Raw genomic sequence first — 18,046 nt, 5'->3', positions numbered from 1 at the left:
ATGAAAATCCTAGAGTAGGGTTTCTCAATCTTGGCAACATTAAGATATGTGGATTTCAGCTTCCAGAATTCCATAGCCAGCATGCTTAAAGTTAAGGTTGCCAAGGTTGAGAAACCCTGTCCTAAAGATAAAGGAAAGACTTACCAGCATTTGGGATGCTGGGAGAGGGAATGATTCAAGCCACCCACTGTAGTTGGCTCTTTTGACTTGCTGAGAAGGAACTCTTGAAGTTTCAGCTTCACTTCAGTGCTTGCAATAGCACCTTTAAAAATTATAGAAAAACACTGGTAGAAAACATTAAAGGCAAGTTGAGATGTTATCTCCCTTCTCTAACCTGGGGCTATGCAAATATGCAACCTTCAATTCTCACAAGTATGCCAGTGAAATGTGTTCAGAGACACTACTTTTCTCATCTTGTATTCAAGGCTAACAACCTATTTTTAAAACCCAGCATCAATCCAGCTTACAAAAGGCAAAAAAATCCACTTTTCCTAAGCACACTGGCAAGAATTTTAAACACATCATCCTTCACATATTCCTGAAGAATTCCATCACAGAGCTACATTTACCGAAATTTTTAAATCATTCTTTATTCATTTATTATGAGGTGGAGGTTACAGCATCAATTGAAGAGCCAAGCCAGACACAGTATAACATCCAAAAATGCCTCAAATTTTATTTCTTTAAACATGTTATACAATCCCAAATCAGGGCATGTCCCCTGAGGTTTGCCACTGAAATCTCTCAATTCAACCCATCCCCATGTTGCTGTTGACACAGATAACTGTTGGTAAGCTGTAAAGAGCCTAGTCATGCTGGAGAAAAGTGGTAGATCTGTCCATCCAGTGTGGGGAAAAAATTGTATATGTACAGAAATGAATTTATGTATGGTACTATACCTGCCTGCTTCAATGCAACATTGACTACATGTAGAACCATGGGTGCTCAACTCACCATACATTGCCTCATTTAATCTTCAAAGGGAAAATGATTGCTCATCTTTGTTCAAAAAATAACTCCCAAAGTTTGCAGATTTATGAAGAATCTGAAAATTAATTTGCAAAGATTCTCCATTTAAATATATATATATATATATTTAAATTCTACAATCTGAAAGGAAGCGCCATGAAAAAGAAGTCTAACCTTGGGTTGAAAGCCAAATTCAACAATTTATTTACATCTTTACATTGCCAATATAACTTGTGAGGACAATTTTAATTATTTGAGTGGGTTTAGGTCCATGCAGATTGTTTTCAAATATGCTTTTCTATATGATATTTTGGGAATAGGAGAATATAATCCTCTAACACTCTCTAGTTGTTTCTTCCAGTCCTTGAAATACAAACAGGATATCATTCCAATAAATGCAGTGCAATGCAATTAAAACTTATTACTTTCTTTGCTCTTCTCCTTGTTGCGTAAGATGAGTAACTGCTGCTCCAGACGCTGCTTCTCCAGCTCTTCTTGTCGCTGTTGTTCTCGTTTACGCTGTTGCTCTAGTTCTTGTTGACGCTTTGCTGCCAACATCTCCTGCTGTTGCTACAAAAGAACAGGGAGAAAGTCAACACCACCAAAGGCAATTGTGTATGTGCTTGAGCTTGCATTATACATAGATGTCACATATAAAATCCAGACATACATTTTCAGGTCACCGTGTGCTGTATTTCAAATACAGATTATAACATCAAAGCAGGAAAAAGTGAATTAAGATTGTCTTCACCCATTAACAACTTCTCTCTTCCAGTAATTGTTGCTTTATAGAACTTCTGAGTGATAGGAAAGTTATAAGGTTCTTTCTACAGGATTTTAGCCATCTAGAAGTTTCCACTAATAAAACTACCATGGAACTCCTATTTCCATATAAAAAACAGTTAATCATCTGAGATCCTGCCTCCTGCTTCTCTAACATTTGAAATATGATAAAAGATTATGCAAAAAATAGTAATGCTAGTATATGTACAGAAGCAATATCCTTCAAGAGGTCCATGTTTGCTTTTACATTGCTTTTGCAGAGCATATTTGCATTCTGTAGTAATTCAGATTTCTCTTTATCTTATTGGCTGATGGTTTCTCTGTTGTTCTCATCTAATGTTTTATAGCCTGTCAGCTGTTGCAACCTTTTTTATAGGAATTATGCTTCCTTATTATTTTTGTGATTAGCTCTCTTACTAGGCAAAAATCAAGCTTGGGCTCTGTATGCCTATGCTGTCCACAATGTAAATTTTTCATTTGTGTATTTATGCTTATGTAACGTATTTCTACCAAAGCCCATGCCTTCCTCTTTCCATTCCCTAAGCTGTTCTTTCCTTGTCTGCATAAAATCTGTTGTCACCATTTAATTGTATTATGGTAACACCACAAATATAAACTTAGGTTTGATAAATACGGACACCAAAAGCATTCTAAAAATATATCTTTAAAAGTCAGAAACTTCAATTGGATAACAAACTAACATTATTTCCCAGACTTTCATTTATTTTACGGGTAGCTGCAAAAAGGGTGATGGAAATAGAAATGAACACAAACATCATCCCTGAAAACTACTTGCCATCCTAGGTTCTATTTTCTATAGTACTTATTTCTTCAGAAGAAAATAGCAAAATCAAGAAGAAAGGATTTTTGTAGGGGGATGTGATGTAGAATGATATTGGAAAATAAAAGCACCTGGCCATATTTGGCCTCTTTATAAGTAGCTTCTGGTCTTGATATTATTTAGATAGGAGATTACCATCAAATTCCAGCACTTCTGGCTGAACTAGGAAGTTATTGTGAATAGCCCAGAATAGCTTAAGGTGGACACACATATAACATTATAAATAAATAGGAAGTTGAAAAATAATCCAAAGACGGCAATGCAAACCATTTCTACAGTATCTCCTCCCCTCCAAAAAAAACAAAACAAAACCCCTGCATGAAGAATTGTGAAGATACTATATGTTGGACTCAGCTAATCTCAATGTACACATAGTTGTACTTTGACAATAAAGGTTCATTCATTATAATATAAACAAAGATCCCTTTTTCTACTTCTGATTTTTATCCCCAATAATTATTATTTCTGAAAACAGAAAGGATATAGAGAAAATCCTGCTGAAAATTTCCAGGTCTATGAAAGAACTTGGTATGCATAATTCAAAATGAAGATGTATCACTGTAAATGAGGACTATAAACTATGGATTTAACTAAATATTTTTAAGCAAAAGTCATAAAAATTGGAATAAGGAAGTTTGGGATAATAGTTAAGATAAAAAGCTGCAAAATTCTGATTTATACACTGGCTAATAGCATTTATATGTACTACAATTTGTAAAACAAAAATGTTCATATAAAAAAATCCTGATCATTAAATGCAACATTATGTTCAGATATAACACTGAATTGTTACTACTGAATGAACCTACTCTCACATATTCTGACAAGCCTGTTATTAGTTGTCACTCGTTTATTTGATTCATACACATATCAAGTGATAACATAGCTTATAATCTAATATATGAACCCACCCAGTTTATTTGAACAAGCCAGAATCATGAAGTACAGTTTTATCCCAGTTCAAATATAAAAACAAGTTTATTGAAAACTAGGAACAATTTCCTCTTCATAATCACAATGGAAGGTAGCTGAAAAGACATACAAGTTTTTCAGCCTTACCTGGGCTCACTGTATTAATCTGAAGTTCAGAATTAAATATGAATGAGTCCAGTGTAAGTAAAGCTTGATTAGGCTGCAAGCTATTAAAATAAGGGACATGGTAGTCTGTTCCTTGAAGTGCCTTTAAAAGTATGAAGTGGGTATGAGTGATTCATACGGATAGTAATCCATATTTTTAAGGACAAGAAGATTCTAAAATACAATACATGAACACCATCAAATAACATTACCCATGTAGTTTTAATCATTGCTATTGAAGCAAAATCTAGAGATGCATGCATGAGTGATCAAAACAGAAACATAAGATCACACTTGGAGATGAAAGAATATGCCAGAATTTAAACCACTGCAATTCTTATCTCTGGATTCTGCAAATTGCAAAACAACAGCACATACTGTTCTTTGATCATGTTCTAGAAAAAAAATCACTGTTCCAATACCCAGATTTTTTCTCCCCATTTGGATTCAGTCTAAGGACTTCCAAATGAAAAGGTACAGAATCTATGCAAGTTTTGAGTCTTGTCTCTTATACAGTAGTTGTACAGTGCCTAAAGGAAAGGAATTCCTACTCCAATCCTAGCTAATTAAATGTAACTGAAGTGAATGCAGATTTATTTTTACCAGTATTTTCATCTGCACTGAATTTTAAATTCTAGCTTGGTTGATTGAGTTGGGGGTCTCTCCTTCATAAAGAGCTTTGCATTTTGATGGTGAGGAAAACAGTAAAACAAGTGAGAAATGACACACTGTACTTGCCAATCCAAAATTAGAAAAAGCTGATTGATATATATCCCATACCATTCCCAACATAAATAGTTCTTCCCAGAATGGAGCTCTAAAATATGAATGTTCTATCAGAAAAGATCCTGATCCCTGGAACAGTCTAGATAACAGATGGAACTCATAGCAAGGATTTACCAACAGAAAAGAGGAAAGAAGAAAACAGGAGAAGAAGCATTGGCATGGGGGACATAGGATCAGGTTCCTGAGTACTAAGATTGTTAATTAGGCTCAGAAACATACAGACTATCATGGAATGCAGACTAATACAACCTGGAATATTTTCCTGCTTTGTCGGTATCAGGTGCCAACCTGCAGAATTCAATACTTTTCCAGTGTCGAGGAAGAGCCATTAATAGGAGGATGGATAGGATTAGCTTAGTTTGGCTGCCAAATTCTAGACAACTATTATACAGCAGTGCTATCTGTTGGCTATTTTTGCATTCTAGATGTAGCCAATGGTTACAAGATCAAGGAAGAAAGAGGAAAAGTATAAAATAAAGGAGATAAATGATCATTCAGGTCACAGCTATCATGAGAGTCTCAGATCGCAAGACTGAAACCTCGAGAAGCTACATGCTATTCTATAATGTCACGAGGAAATATCAGCCAAACCCTCAAGCATCTTAGATCTGGGTTTTATCAATACTCAATCGTGCTTGTACGTAGCCTCATCAAGCCTGAAACTCTGCTTCAACTATTGATCTTTATTCTAGGAAACATGCTGTTGCAGCTGACACTAGTATCATTTGCCTGTCACTCTGTGACAAAACAAGGTATTGTATGCATACCATTCCAGGTACAATCCTGTTAAAGGATTTCGGTTGGGCTAGGATTCTTGACAACTGCCACAAGTTCAAATGGGTAATACTGGGTGTGACACGAAAAGTATGATTCAGGAAAAGACAGCTTGGTGAGCATCTCCAAATTACCTTGAGGTGTTTCTGCAACTGGACTTCATGCTGCCGTGTTAGGTGCTCATGTTGCTTCTGAAACTCGGCAAAGAGCAGCTGCTTCTGCAATTGCTGTTGCTGTTTCAGAGCCAGCAGTTCCTGCTGCAGCTGCTGCTCCCGGACAGTTGGGTCCATACTGGGCACATTGGATCGGGAATCCATCCGCAAATCCACTGGGCTGCTGTTGGTGTTGCAAGAATTCTGCATCACCATGGGAAGAACCGGCTTCAAGTCCATAGCTGGAAATTAGAAAGAGAGTTCATGATTGCAGTAGAACAATCAGCAACAAAGAGTGCTGAGATCATGGCCTACATGTGCATGTTTGTCTATCCTTAAAGAACAGCCTTGCAGCAAGTAGAGTACTTCTGTTTGCATGATAAAACTGTCAAAGACAAACTTCATGGATATACTGTTACAACATATGCATATCAGTAGCTAAACATGATTTGTCGTTTATGAAGTCTAGAATAGAATAGAATTTTGTCACTAATCGGCATACATTAAAATGAAATTTTGTTGCATTCAGCTCTCAAAGGATGACCATCTCCGATACACACTACATAAATATGACAAAAATAAATAAATAAATTCAGAATCATGCATATGCCCACATATATTATATGACACAGAGAAAAAACAGTGTAGTTCGGGTTATGTGTACATGTGCATGGAGAGAAAAACAAATCGTGCGAGTTACCAGATGGATGGTATAGGGAACATTGCCATTATTTTGTTTGCTCCAGTGTCATGTTTGATCCAGATAACAGTCTGGATCCTTGGGAAAGGGTTTGGGGGTTTGTTTGTGGCTGACAATAACTAATGGGAGTCGCAAGAAAATATTATATTTCAGATTTTGAGCCAGCTACCCATTCTTTTTTCCCCAGGATTGATTCAATATGTTTACACCTTTTTCCTCTACTGAGTAATCATGTCCTGCTCAATGACCAAGTTCTACCCTATTATAGGATTAAAAATAAGATTGTTTTTTTTCTTCTTAAATTTTTTTGCATTTCTGCAAATGTTAAAATCCCTTTAATCCTGCTGATAACTCTCTTATTTTGTGTAGATTATGTTGCTTGACTACTTAAGAATCCATGGTTAGGTTATAATTTAGAAAGTGGGAAGAAAAGCCATTTTAGGATTAGGATTTAGGATTTATTAAATTTATATGCCGCCCTTCTCCCTAAGGACTCAGGGCAGCTATTTTTGCTGCTATTAATAAATAATCAAAGAAAACATCTATTGACAAAGAGCAGATCCTAGTATCTTTTGCCCTCCCTTATTTCATGCTTTTAATAGGCCTTGTGAGATAGCTTACAGTATATGCTGAGGTGCTCCAATCACATGGCTGAGCAGACATCAGAATTGTGGATTCAGAAATTCAACACAAAGAAGTCAAAGAGGCTTGGAAATAAAAGCCACAAGTAGATTGAGTTTTATATCTTTATATAACTAATATCCCCTCCCCCAAATTTATAAAATTTTTAGCTATCCCAGCCACATATTTTCTCCATCCATTGCTTCTTGTCTTGCCTTCAAGAATAGCTTGACTCCCTCATCTTTGTGGCAGCCCCTGAGATTAGAACAGTTCTATATGTCACCCTAGTCCTTCTCTTCATTAAACTAGACATACCCAATTCCAGCAACTTTTCTTTGAATTGGGTATGTCACTCTAGTTTAATGAAGAGAAGGACGAGTGGGGGACATGATAGCAGTGTTCCAATATCTCAGGAGCTGCCACAAAGAAGAGGGAGTCAAGCTATTCTCCAAAGCACCTGAAGGCAGGACAACAAGCAATGGATGGAAACTAATCAAAGAAGAAGCAACCTAGAACTAAGGAGAAATTTCCTTTAAAATCCTTAACTGTGGTCTAGGATTTCAATGTTATCATTATAGGGACATGATAATGAAGAACGTACTTAAAATGAGTTTGTATTTTTCCTGACCTCCCTCCATGAAGACGGTACTAATTTTCATTACTATAAAGGAGAACACTAACAACTATGCTGCAAAGTAAAAATGTATTTATTATAAAATAAATAAAAAATATTTGCAAGATATAGAGCAGACACTAAACCTTCCATGCCTACTGCAGAGATTTACAATCCAAGTCGGTTGTAAATGTTATGCCAGTCTCAAGCATCTGGCATTTGTTGAGGGGTTTAACATATGAAACATATCACAATGAATGGATGGATGAATATTTCAAGGTTCCAAAGAAATCTATTCATAAACAGATGCCAATTTCTAATTAGCACTACTTAGTTCTAAGACTATTTTGCCAACCATTGCCAATGTATTGGCTTTTTTATCTACCAACATTTTAAGATGCCTAAACAGGAATGCCACAAACTCTCCCATATCTTCAGTCTCTTCCAAGTTAAAATCAAGATGAGGCTTCCTAAATCAATATGAAGATGTAGATGAAAATATGATACTGTATATAATCAGACATAAGGGTCATCTTCAGGGATATTCATCTAACCAATTTTTGAAGGTTTGTATAAGAAACTGCAGACACACAAATTATTGGTTTTCAATGTTACCATTTTACACATATTTGGGCCTTGATTCAAAGGTCTGGAAAAATGACACAAGAAGTATTCATCACAGATAAATCTTGTAAAATAAATCCCTTGGTGGCCTAGGCCACATATGCTGCAAACTGAGATGGCAGCAAGGACCGCTATTTTTGAAACTTCCTATTTATGAAATATTCTCTACAAATAAAATTTTGTGTCAAAAAGCAGCATGACAGCTATTGCTCATTTCTTCTGATTGTTTACTTGCAGAGTTTTGTGTTATTTTTTTTCCTAAGGAAACACTTTGCAAAACTGTCTCCTTCACTACCAGTAGAAAATCTTACCTCACTATCTCAGTAATATGTATCCGAGCCCAGATATATCAACAGACTGCACTTGGGGAGGAAAGAAATTTAAATGTCCGCGGGAGTCCACCGTTCCTCAGATAGTCGGGTGTGAGTCTCTCTTTGTGAGATTTGGTTCTGGGGCGCAGTTGGGCTTGCTGCTGGTGTACATTTCGCCTAGTCGCACAGCGGCAGCCCTGCCCGAGCTGCTCGATATCCTCTCGGGGTTGGTGGTTGAGTTCCCCAAACTTATAGTTTTGGGAGACTTCAATCTACCATCCCTGGGAGGCTCATCTGAGCTAGCTCGGGAGTTCATGGCTTCCATGACGGCCATGGACCTGACGCAAGTAATTTCTGAACCAACTCATGAGGGAGGCCACACCCTTGACCTGATTTTCTTATCTGGACGGTGGTTGGATGATCTTGGTGGGGGCTCTCCATTTATTATGCCCCTGTCATGGACCGATCATCACCTCCTGCGGCTGGTCTTCCGTTTTGCCGCCCCCCGCCGTGGGGGTACGGAGCCAATTAGATGGTACCGCCCCAGACGCTTAATGGATCCTGATAGATTCCAAGCGGCGCTGGGGTACCCAACTGCCTCCATTGCTCACAACTCGGCGGATGCCTTAGTGGAAGCCTGGGAAAGGGCAGCCACTGAGGCACTTGACCGGGTTGTACCCTTGCGGCCCCTGACCCGGTGCAGATCCCAACGAGCTCCATGGTTCTCCGCGGAGTTCCGGGAGATGAAGCGTCGGAAACGGGGCCTAGAGAGCTGCTGGAGGTCTAGCCGATCTGAATCCGACCGGTTGTGGTTAAGAACCCATATTAGGTCTTATCTCACAGCGATGAGGGTGGCGAGGTGTAACTACTTCTCTACCCTCATCGCGTCCGCAGATAATCGCCCGGCCGCCCTGTTTAGGGTGGCTCGCTCCCTTCTTAATCAGGAGGTGAGGGAGGATCCCTTGCAGGGTCGTGCCGAGGAATTTAGTCAACATCTGTCGGATAAAATCGCTCGGATTCGGACCGGTTTGTACTCCAGCTGGGCAGAGTCTGGCGATCAGGACACGGGCGGTCTTGTCAATGTTATTTGGGAGGAGTTTGATTCTGTGACCCCTGATGAAGTGGACAGGATTATGGGGAGGCTGAGCTCCACCACATGTTTATTGGATCCGTGCCCTTCCTGGCTGGTCTATGCAGCTAGGGAGAGGACACGAGGCTGGCTCCAGGCGGTTATATCTGCTTCTTTGAGTGAGGGTTATTTCCCCACCGTCTTGAAGGAGGCGGTGGTGAGACCTCTCCTCAAGAAGCCTGCCTTGGACCCAGCTGTATTGAACAACTTTCGTCCTGTCTCCAACCTTCGCTTTCTTGCGAAGGTTGTTGAGAGTGTGGTGGCGCATCAGCTCCCTCTGGTCCTGGATGAAGCGGATTATTTGGACCCTTACCAATCGGGTTTCAGGCCCGGGTACAGCACGGAGACGGCATTGGTCGCTCTGGTGAATGATCTCTGGAGGGCTCGGGATAGGGGATATTCCTCTGTCCTAGTCCTATTAGACCTCTCGGCGGCTTTCGATACCATCGACCATGGTATCCTGCTGCGGCGTCTCAGGGGATTAGGAGTGGGAGGCACAGTTCTTCAGTGGTTCTCCTCCTATCTCCTGGGACGCTCACAGTCGGTGTTGGCAGGGGGGCAGAGATCGGCCCCGTTTGTGGAGTTCCTCAGGGGTTGGTTCTCTCGCCTCTCCTGTTCAACATCTACATGAAACCGCTGGGTGAGATCATTCGTGGTTTTGGAGTTGGGTATCATCAATATGCCAATGATACCCAACTTTTCATTTCGAACTCAAACCACCCCAGTGATGCCCTCGCTGTGATCTCCCGTTGCCTGGAGGCGGTTCGGGTCTGGATGGGGAGGAACAGACTTCAACTCAACCCTGACAAGACTGAGTGGCTGTACATTCCGGCATCCCGGGACATTCAAAATGTTCCATCGCTTTCTATGGGGGGTGAGCTCTTACCCCCCGTGGATAGGGCTCGCAACTTGGGAGTCCTCCTAGATTCACGACTTACCCTGGAAGACCATATAGTGGCCGTGACTAGGGGGGCTTTCGCCCAGGTTCGCCTGGTGCGCCAGTTGCGGCCCTATCTGGACCGGGAGGCCTTATGTACGGTCACTCATGCGCTCGTGACCTCTCGCCTAGACTACTGTAATGCTCTCTACATGGGGCTTCCCTTGAAGACCACTCGGAGGCTCCAACTGGTACAGAATGCGGCCGCAAGAGTTGTCTTGGGAGTTTCCCGGTACTCCCATGTTACACCTTTGCTCCGTGAGCTGCATTGGTTACCAGTTGTCTTCCAGGTGAGGTTCAAGGTCTTGGTTATGATCTTTAAGTCCTTACATGGCATGGGTCCGGGATACCTCGAGGACCACCTGCTGCCGGCATCAAGTCCCCTCCGCCCTGTGCGTTCCCACAGAGAGGGCCTCCTCAGGGTGCCTCCAGTCAGGGAATGTCGACTGGTGGCCCCCAGGGGGAGGGCCTTCTCTGTGGGTGCTCCGGCATTATGGAACCAACTGCCGGTTGAGCTCTGGATGGCATTGGACCTCCGATCCTTCCGTCGCGGGTTGAAGACCCACTTGTTTGAGTTAGCTGGTCTGGCCTGATGGGGAATATGGGTTTTTAATTGGTTTTTATTATTCTATTATTGTTGTATTTTAATTGGGCATGGTTTAATTCTCTTTTAATTTTTGTATAGCTATTTATATATGCCCTGTGAACCGCCCTGAGTCCCTAGGGAGAAGGGCGGTATAGAAATCAAATAAATGAAATGAATGAAATGAAATGAAATGGCAGCTATTCCCAGGCAATTAAAGTTCTGTTCTTTTTTACACATGTGATGACACACATAATAAACCAGTAAAGCTTCAATCACACAGTCATGACTGCCATCTTGAACATTCACACATGCTGACACTTTTAGATTAGACTATAAAGAGAACCAGTTAAAGGCAAAAGATTTGGAAAAAAAAATAGTGGTTAACTGAGCTCTGTATCTTTATACATTAAGAGGGTTGCTTTGAAGAGAAGTGAAGGAAATTCCCAGCTAATTAAACTTGTGTGTCTGTAGGAACTCTGTAGGACAAAACATATTTAAAAAGTATGGCATTTCCTTCCAAGGTTTAGGGCTTGCTAAGGATACTACTTTGTTCTTAGTTTGTTAAGTCCTAGGGATTGCTAAGGACAATAACGAGCAATCCAAACCTTGGATTCCTAAGCCTACAAACTGTGGGAAGTCAGCTCCCCAGAGAAGGAAATATTAAAAACGGCAGAAAAATATATTTCCTTAAAGCATCTTGAAGAGGCTGGAAAGCATGCCCAGTTTTCTTAATAGCCCTAGGTCTCCTTCCCACAAGCAGGGCCAGCTCTGTAGAGATGCAGATGTAAATCCAGGGAGCTAGAAGCTTAGGAAGACAAAGACACCTAAAATCTACTTACCCCACCCAAACACTAAGACAGGACATAATAGGATTAACCCACAGATGGCAAAGGGCAAAGCCAGACTCAGCTCAGAATACATGACACAGGAAATAGCCTCAGGAACAGGAAGCAGCTCCAAACAAAAGGCTCCAGAGAGTATAAAAACCCACTCCCTACATGTGCTCTCTCTCTTTTCTGCCAGCCATCTTCCTGTCTGGTTCTCCTTTTCAATAAACTATAATCTTGATGTTTGTAATGATGTAATCACCATGTTTGTTCCCAGCTTGGACTGAAGCACGATGAAGACTTTTCCTTCAACAAAACATAACTGCAAAACTTCAATGAAACAATACGTATCTCTATCAGCACAGAGAAAAATGACCAGTCTCAGGTGGACATAAAACAAAAATATCATGGCAAGGTTCATCAAAGGACAGTTTTCAAAAATAGGTATGAGTTTATAGGCCAGTAAAGACTGTAATCCACTGGACAGGGGCAAAAGAAATATAATCTAACCCCCAAATGATGGATAGATTGAAATAACCTGCATCTGGAAGTAATATGTCTCCAAGTTAGGTGGGATCTCAGCATGTTGGCTGCCGAAAACAGATGCTTTTCCAAAGTAAAATCTCATGATGTGCTTTAGTTTAAAACCTATTGTTACTCTGGCTCAAAATTATCAGCATATCAGGGGACAGGTAGGCTTAGCCTTGAAATGTTATCCCTATAAGGTTCTCGGCCTTGCAACATTAATGAGCAATAAAAGGAAATATTAAGTGCCCTTCTAGGATTCATGTGGAAGGCCTTTTGAAGCAGAAGACATAGCTTTCAAGCCTCAATGCAGAGAGAAGGAGAAAGAGAGAGAGAGGGAGGGAGGGAGGGAGGGAGGGAGGGAGAGAGAGAGAGAGAGAGAGAGAGAGAGAGAGAGAGAGAGAGAGAGAGAGAGAGAGAGAGAGATATTTCTCACAGATTGGCAAGTTGGGCAGAACTCAGCACTACTTCTGCAGCTTCATTTGCACTTCCCAAAGTAACGCTGCTACTGCTACAGTTCACACTCTTCTATATCTGAGTGATTTGCAATCGATTTGGCACACTGTGAATGAACAAGGGCTATGGTGACTCATCAGATACATACCCCTGTTTTCACTGCTGTTGTAAAAAAGTATGGTCTGTTTTATTAAGTCAAATATGCATATCTTCTGGGTGCATGTGCATATGTATATGTTTATGTATGCGTATGTTTATAGAACTCTGCATCACTGTTGCCATCCCAAACGAGAAGCAGCAGCCTAGAACAGCCCTGCACAGAGAGACACGGACATATAGTATCAGTAGCTGAGAAATCAAGTCTGACACAAATCCTCCAACCATTCAACCATCCTTTTCTGGGACTCTGTTGTAATTATAAGCAAGAGGGTTGGAGCAGGAGAGAAAAGGCCACAAAAGACACCAAGAAAGTCAGGAACTAAATACAGATGAAACCAAACAACAGCTGTTCACAGAACAGAAAGGAAGAAAGGACAGTTAACCCAGAGGTGAGAAAGACAAATGAAAAGGAAAAAAGAACTCTTGATTGATTGTTCTCAAGTTTTAATGCTTCTTGAGACTTGTCTGTCAAGCAAAATAGAAGTGAGAACAAGAGCCCTGAAAAGTTTTTAAAAGCATAGAGAAAAACAGAGAGAGTATTTACGCTTGAAAAGGAAAGACATACTAAATACCAATATGTTTTGATTAAAAATTTCCAAGGCAGCTGCAATAAAATGTTAATGTACATGTGACAAACAAGTAAAACCAAAGCCAAGCTGTTTTAAAAAATTTTCTCAAGCAAATAAACAAAATTCTGCAATACAAAAAATGCTATGTTAATAGCTTGTAGTTATATCCATTGAATACAGCATCCAATTTTAACTCTGTCACCAGTTATTAATCCCACATTTTTTCAAATTGTGGATTCAGACTTTGGGAAAATAGTGACCATCTTTGCAAAAGGGGTTTATGTCACAATATTTTTTAAAAAAAAATTTGATCTGACCTTTGCAGGCAAAGGGAAAAGATTAAACTGGGTTTGGGCATTGGTTCTCATTTTGCTTACACAGATTACAGTAGATAGTTGCTGTCCTGCAGTTTCCTATGATAATACAGATTATTAATGATACATTAATGCAAATTAATGTATCATTTTAGTATTGCAAAGTTTGAAAAGTAATATATTGATTAGCTGGCACCATTGAGGAGGGAGGATCTTGTTGGGGTGAGATTAAGATTAAGAACTCAAGAAAAGTCTTGCAAATGCCATTAAAATCCAGCATCTAATCCACTTGACAGTCTACCAGAAGCTCACAAGCAGAACATAAGGCAACAGATATTTTCCAATATTCTTGCTCCACAGTATTTTATAATGTTTTTAATTGATTCAAATATAGGCAATCCCAGACTTTAAACCACAAATGGGATTAGAATTTCTGCTGCTAAGCAAGGCAGTTATTAATAAGTTGCACCTGATTTTACTTTTTGCCATGGTTGTTAAACAAAACAGTGCAATTGTTAAATGAATCAAGTGGCTGCTAAGTGAACCCAGCTTACCCCATTCACTTTGCTTGTAAGAAGTCACCTGGGAAAGTCACAAATAGCAATCACGTGACTTCGGGACACTATAACTATCAAAAGGATGTGCCAGTTGACCACATTTTGATCACATGACCATGGGAATATTGTAATAGTTGTAAGTGTGAGAACAGGTTCTAAGTGACTTTTTTCAATCTTGTTATAACTTCAAACAGTTGCTAAACAAATGATTGCAAGTAAAGGGCTATTTGTAATCTTAGCTTCAAAAGATTCTACAGTCATGTAATGCAAAATAACTGATGCTTCCAAACACAAGTTGGCTGAGCCAAAAAGGACACAGAGTGCAAATCATAAATACTTTTATTCTTGTAAACAAACACATATCATATCTACATATTGTACACCTTTTTGTCCCACTAAAACAGTGTGAATTTGTTTTTGTAAGGTGGCAGTTGCCAGGCAACAAAAGGAAATAAATTCAATCACATGGATTCAACTGCATCAACAACTCAAACTCAATTCCAAATAAGGAACATTCCCAGCTTCTTGGACAATGAGGACAAGGATAGAATCAGAAGCTGGTACTGTTAAATATCTTTTATGGTTCCAAAGGAACCATTCTGAATTCAAATCACACTATTTTGAATGAGGCATATTTGTTTGGATGCAAAAATATGCAGTTCCATTCATTTTAGGTTTGACTTATTTTCATTTGAAACTAAGTGTTTCAAGTTCAAAATGACTCAAATTCAAAATATTGAACATATCTCTACTGACCACTTATCACCTACTGTTCTTCCTCCTCCATCTCTGCTCTTAATGCCTATTTATCTGATATCTCTGGACATGAGAATGCAACAAGGGCAAAATGAATCAGCACCATCCTCCATCTAAGCATCAATAACTCTCGGGCATGAAGGGAAGCCACTAATGAATGGACAATGATAAAATGTAGCAGGGATGTCAAAGCAAACTAAGGGCCATTTTGCTAAAATCCACACAAAACTTTGCCTCTTCAAAATGAGAAGTAGGATTCCCTTATTTGTAGTAATGTCATCAATATTAAATTGGGAGACTCTTTTATTATATTGCAATGGTCAGCCAGAATCATGCAACAAAGAACGTTTCTCTAAGGAAAAAAAAAATTATATCAATGCTGATGATAGAACTGAAATTTCCACTACACCAGAGGAACACAAACTGGTTAAAATGGGTCAAGAGACTTCCCACTTTTCCATCTTATAATATTCGTGGCAAACGTTTCACTTCAACCAATGCTAAAGTTGTTCCTAGCTACTGAAGACTTACAAAAGACTGGAAAACAAAAATGATACCCTTGGTCCCAAAGAATAATTTGCCTACTATTCAACTCCTTTTTATTGAACTTTCAGAGAAACATTACTGAAAACACACTATTATTTCATATCTTTCTAGACTAAACCAGAGTTTTAGTTTTCCATTTCCACAAACCCTTCCCAAAGCAGAACACTAACTTGCCTATATGAATGACTTTTACCTGTAGGAGAAACTTCTACAGAAAGCTCAGGATGGACTGCAACTCCAGGCCTAATCTAACAAAAAGTTAGAGCGATCTTTTCCAACCTGGTGCTCTCCTAATATACTGTGTGTAAGTTCCATGATCCCCAACCAGCATGGATCTATAGTCCTCTAAAAATTAAACTTAGTCCTAGTTTAGGAGAAAGAAAATGGTAAATATTTGAGTTTATTATAATATGCTAACAAAATAGATACTTAATAAACCATTTTAAAAATAAGACGGTGAAAAAACAGATTCAAAGAAGAGCTTAATGTCCTTTTCCTGAACTTTTGCAAAACACCACTAAAAACTCTTGTTAGCTTGCTCTAAAAACAATGTTGACACTGTGACATCCAAAGTGCGTAACATACTTATATGACTCAATCTCATTTCAGTAATTTGATGCAAAAATCAATTGTAGTTATATTGTCATTTAGCTGTTATGTGGCAATAGTACATCCTGGTTTGCAATGTTTTTGATCTAATGGTCATTTTGATGACCTCCATGCTTCTTCTCTCCTCCCACTTTTGCACATTAAAAGGGAAGTCAAATATTTGGAAATCTACCTAGGTGAAAAGGGCTTTGCTTTACAGGTATGCTTAGTGTTCAAATTATTCTTTGCTGTAGTTCAAAATATGAAGCTCTTTGGCCTATATTTGGAAAGCATTAAATCATGTACTCATTTAAAGCAAGTCCCAAATTAAAATATAGAAAACTGAATGAATAACACAAGAAATAAGTAAGAATTCTTCCTTTGCACACAGAGTTCCTTGTTTTTACTAATACATAATCCCACCATGAAGGAATATTAGAAAAAAATCTCTAGAGGGGTAGTTCTAATGTCGGTCTGTAGTACCTAATAATGCTTTGTATACTGCTGCCGGCATCAACTTCCCTCCGCCCTGTGCGTTCCCACAGAGAGGGCCTCCTCAGGATGCCACCGGTCAGAGAATGTAGATTGGTGGCCCCCAGGGGGAGATCTTTCTCTGTGGGCGCCCCAGAATTATGGAACCAGCTACCAGTTGAGCTCCGGACGGCGCCCGATCTCCGCTCCTTCCACCGCGACCTAAAAACATACTTGTTCGAACAAGCCGGCCTGGCCTGAGGGGGGATTGGGGGGGGTTATTATTATTTTATTGGGGTTTTTTATTATGTATTAATTGTTCTTTTAACGGGCATGTATTTAATTACTTTTAACTTTTGTAATTTTGTATTTTATTCTTGCCCTGTACACCGCCCTGTGTCCTTCGGGAGAAGGGCGGTATAGAAATATTAATAAATTAAATTAAATTAAATTAAATTTTTCTTTTTTAAAAAAATCTCATGCAGATATAACATGTGAGTATGCATGGAATTATCAAATAATATTTGAGTACCATTACAGTCACAGCTTTGGGCAGCGTGATTAATCACAGTATGTTGCAAATGCTCCACCCAACATTCAGTATATGTGCATGTATATTTTTGTCTGCACATGTAACTTTTTCTCATGCTCAAACTCATCTTCTTTTTGTATCAATTCTCATGATCAGAAGAATTCCTCACCCCCACCCTGTAGTTACTATAACATCCCACAAAACTCCTGTGAGTTTGCCAACCATTGAACCTACCCTTATAATGAGAATCACTACTCTATTCCTTGCAATATGTAAATTTCCCCTTTTTTTCCAGGTCAAAGTTAAATCCAAGATGATCGAAAGGAATATAGTAAATTTTCTTTTGTGCCATTGCCTTTTCATATAAGACCAGAGTGTGATGTCAGAATCAAAAATGAATATTTTGTTCAGTGGATGCAGACTTGGCAAACAAAAGAAAACACCTGGGGCTAGCTTTTTAAATGATGAAAGTGTAAAGATCACTGCACAGTTATAAAGTTAGCCCAAGGTTAGAAGGCCAGCTGCAGCATTACTAAAAAAATATTAGAAAACAGCACCGTCTTTAATGTTAGCTGTCTAGAGACAGACTTTTTAAAGAAAGGATGGCCTGAGGCCATTACCAAAATTGAAATTTCCTGGCAATGTGATAAGCCAATGGTAATGATATCAGCAAAGATTTCTTTTGAACCTAAAAGCAGCTGATTCCATGAAGAAAAGGCTGAACAGAAAATAACATTCTTCCCAACAATGTCTGTGGCAGCTGATCTTAACATATATAATGTATTTGCATTTATGGATGGGAAAAGCTTTCAAACCACGATAGAGAAATCTGAGGCTCATTAT

At 39.3% G+C, this 18,046-nt stretch overlaps 1 protein-coding gene across 5 annotated transcripts in view; it reads right to left on the bottom strand.

The window, feature by feature from the left end:
* The window catches only part of HDAC5 (histone deacetylase 5), a 176,944-nt gene that overhangs the window by 67,924 nt on the left and 90,974 nt on the right, over positions 1–18,046 (bottom strand). For all 5 annotated transcript variants that reach the window (XR_014494321.1, XM_083378654.1, XM_083378653.1 and 2 more), the window contains 3 exons: positions 5,365–5,624; positions 1,395–1,539; positions 145–262 (listed from right to left, as the gene is read on the bottom strand). Coding sequence is in view for 4 of the 5 variants with exons in the window: in XM_083378654.1 (XP_083234780.1) it covers positions 145–262; positions 1,395–1,539; positions 5,365–5,624 (523 nt within the window). In the remaining variant the exon portion in view is untranslated. The remainder of the gene's footprint in view (positions 1–144; positions 263–1,394; positions 1,540–5,364; positions 5,625–18,046) is intronic.

The sequence above is a fragment of the Vipera ursinii genome (genome assembly GCF_947247035.1).
Source record: "Vipera ursinii genome assembly, chromosome: Z".
NCBI lineage: Eukaryota > Metazoa > Chordata > Lepidosauria > Squamata > Viperidae > Vipera > Vipera ursinii.
The sequence above is the reverse complement of the archived record's forward strand: the minus strand, read 5'-3'. Positions and strand labels throughout refer to the sequence as shown.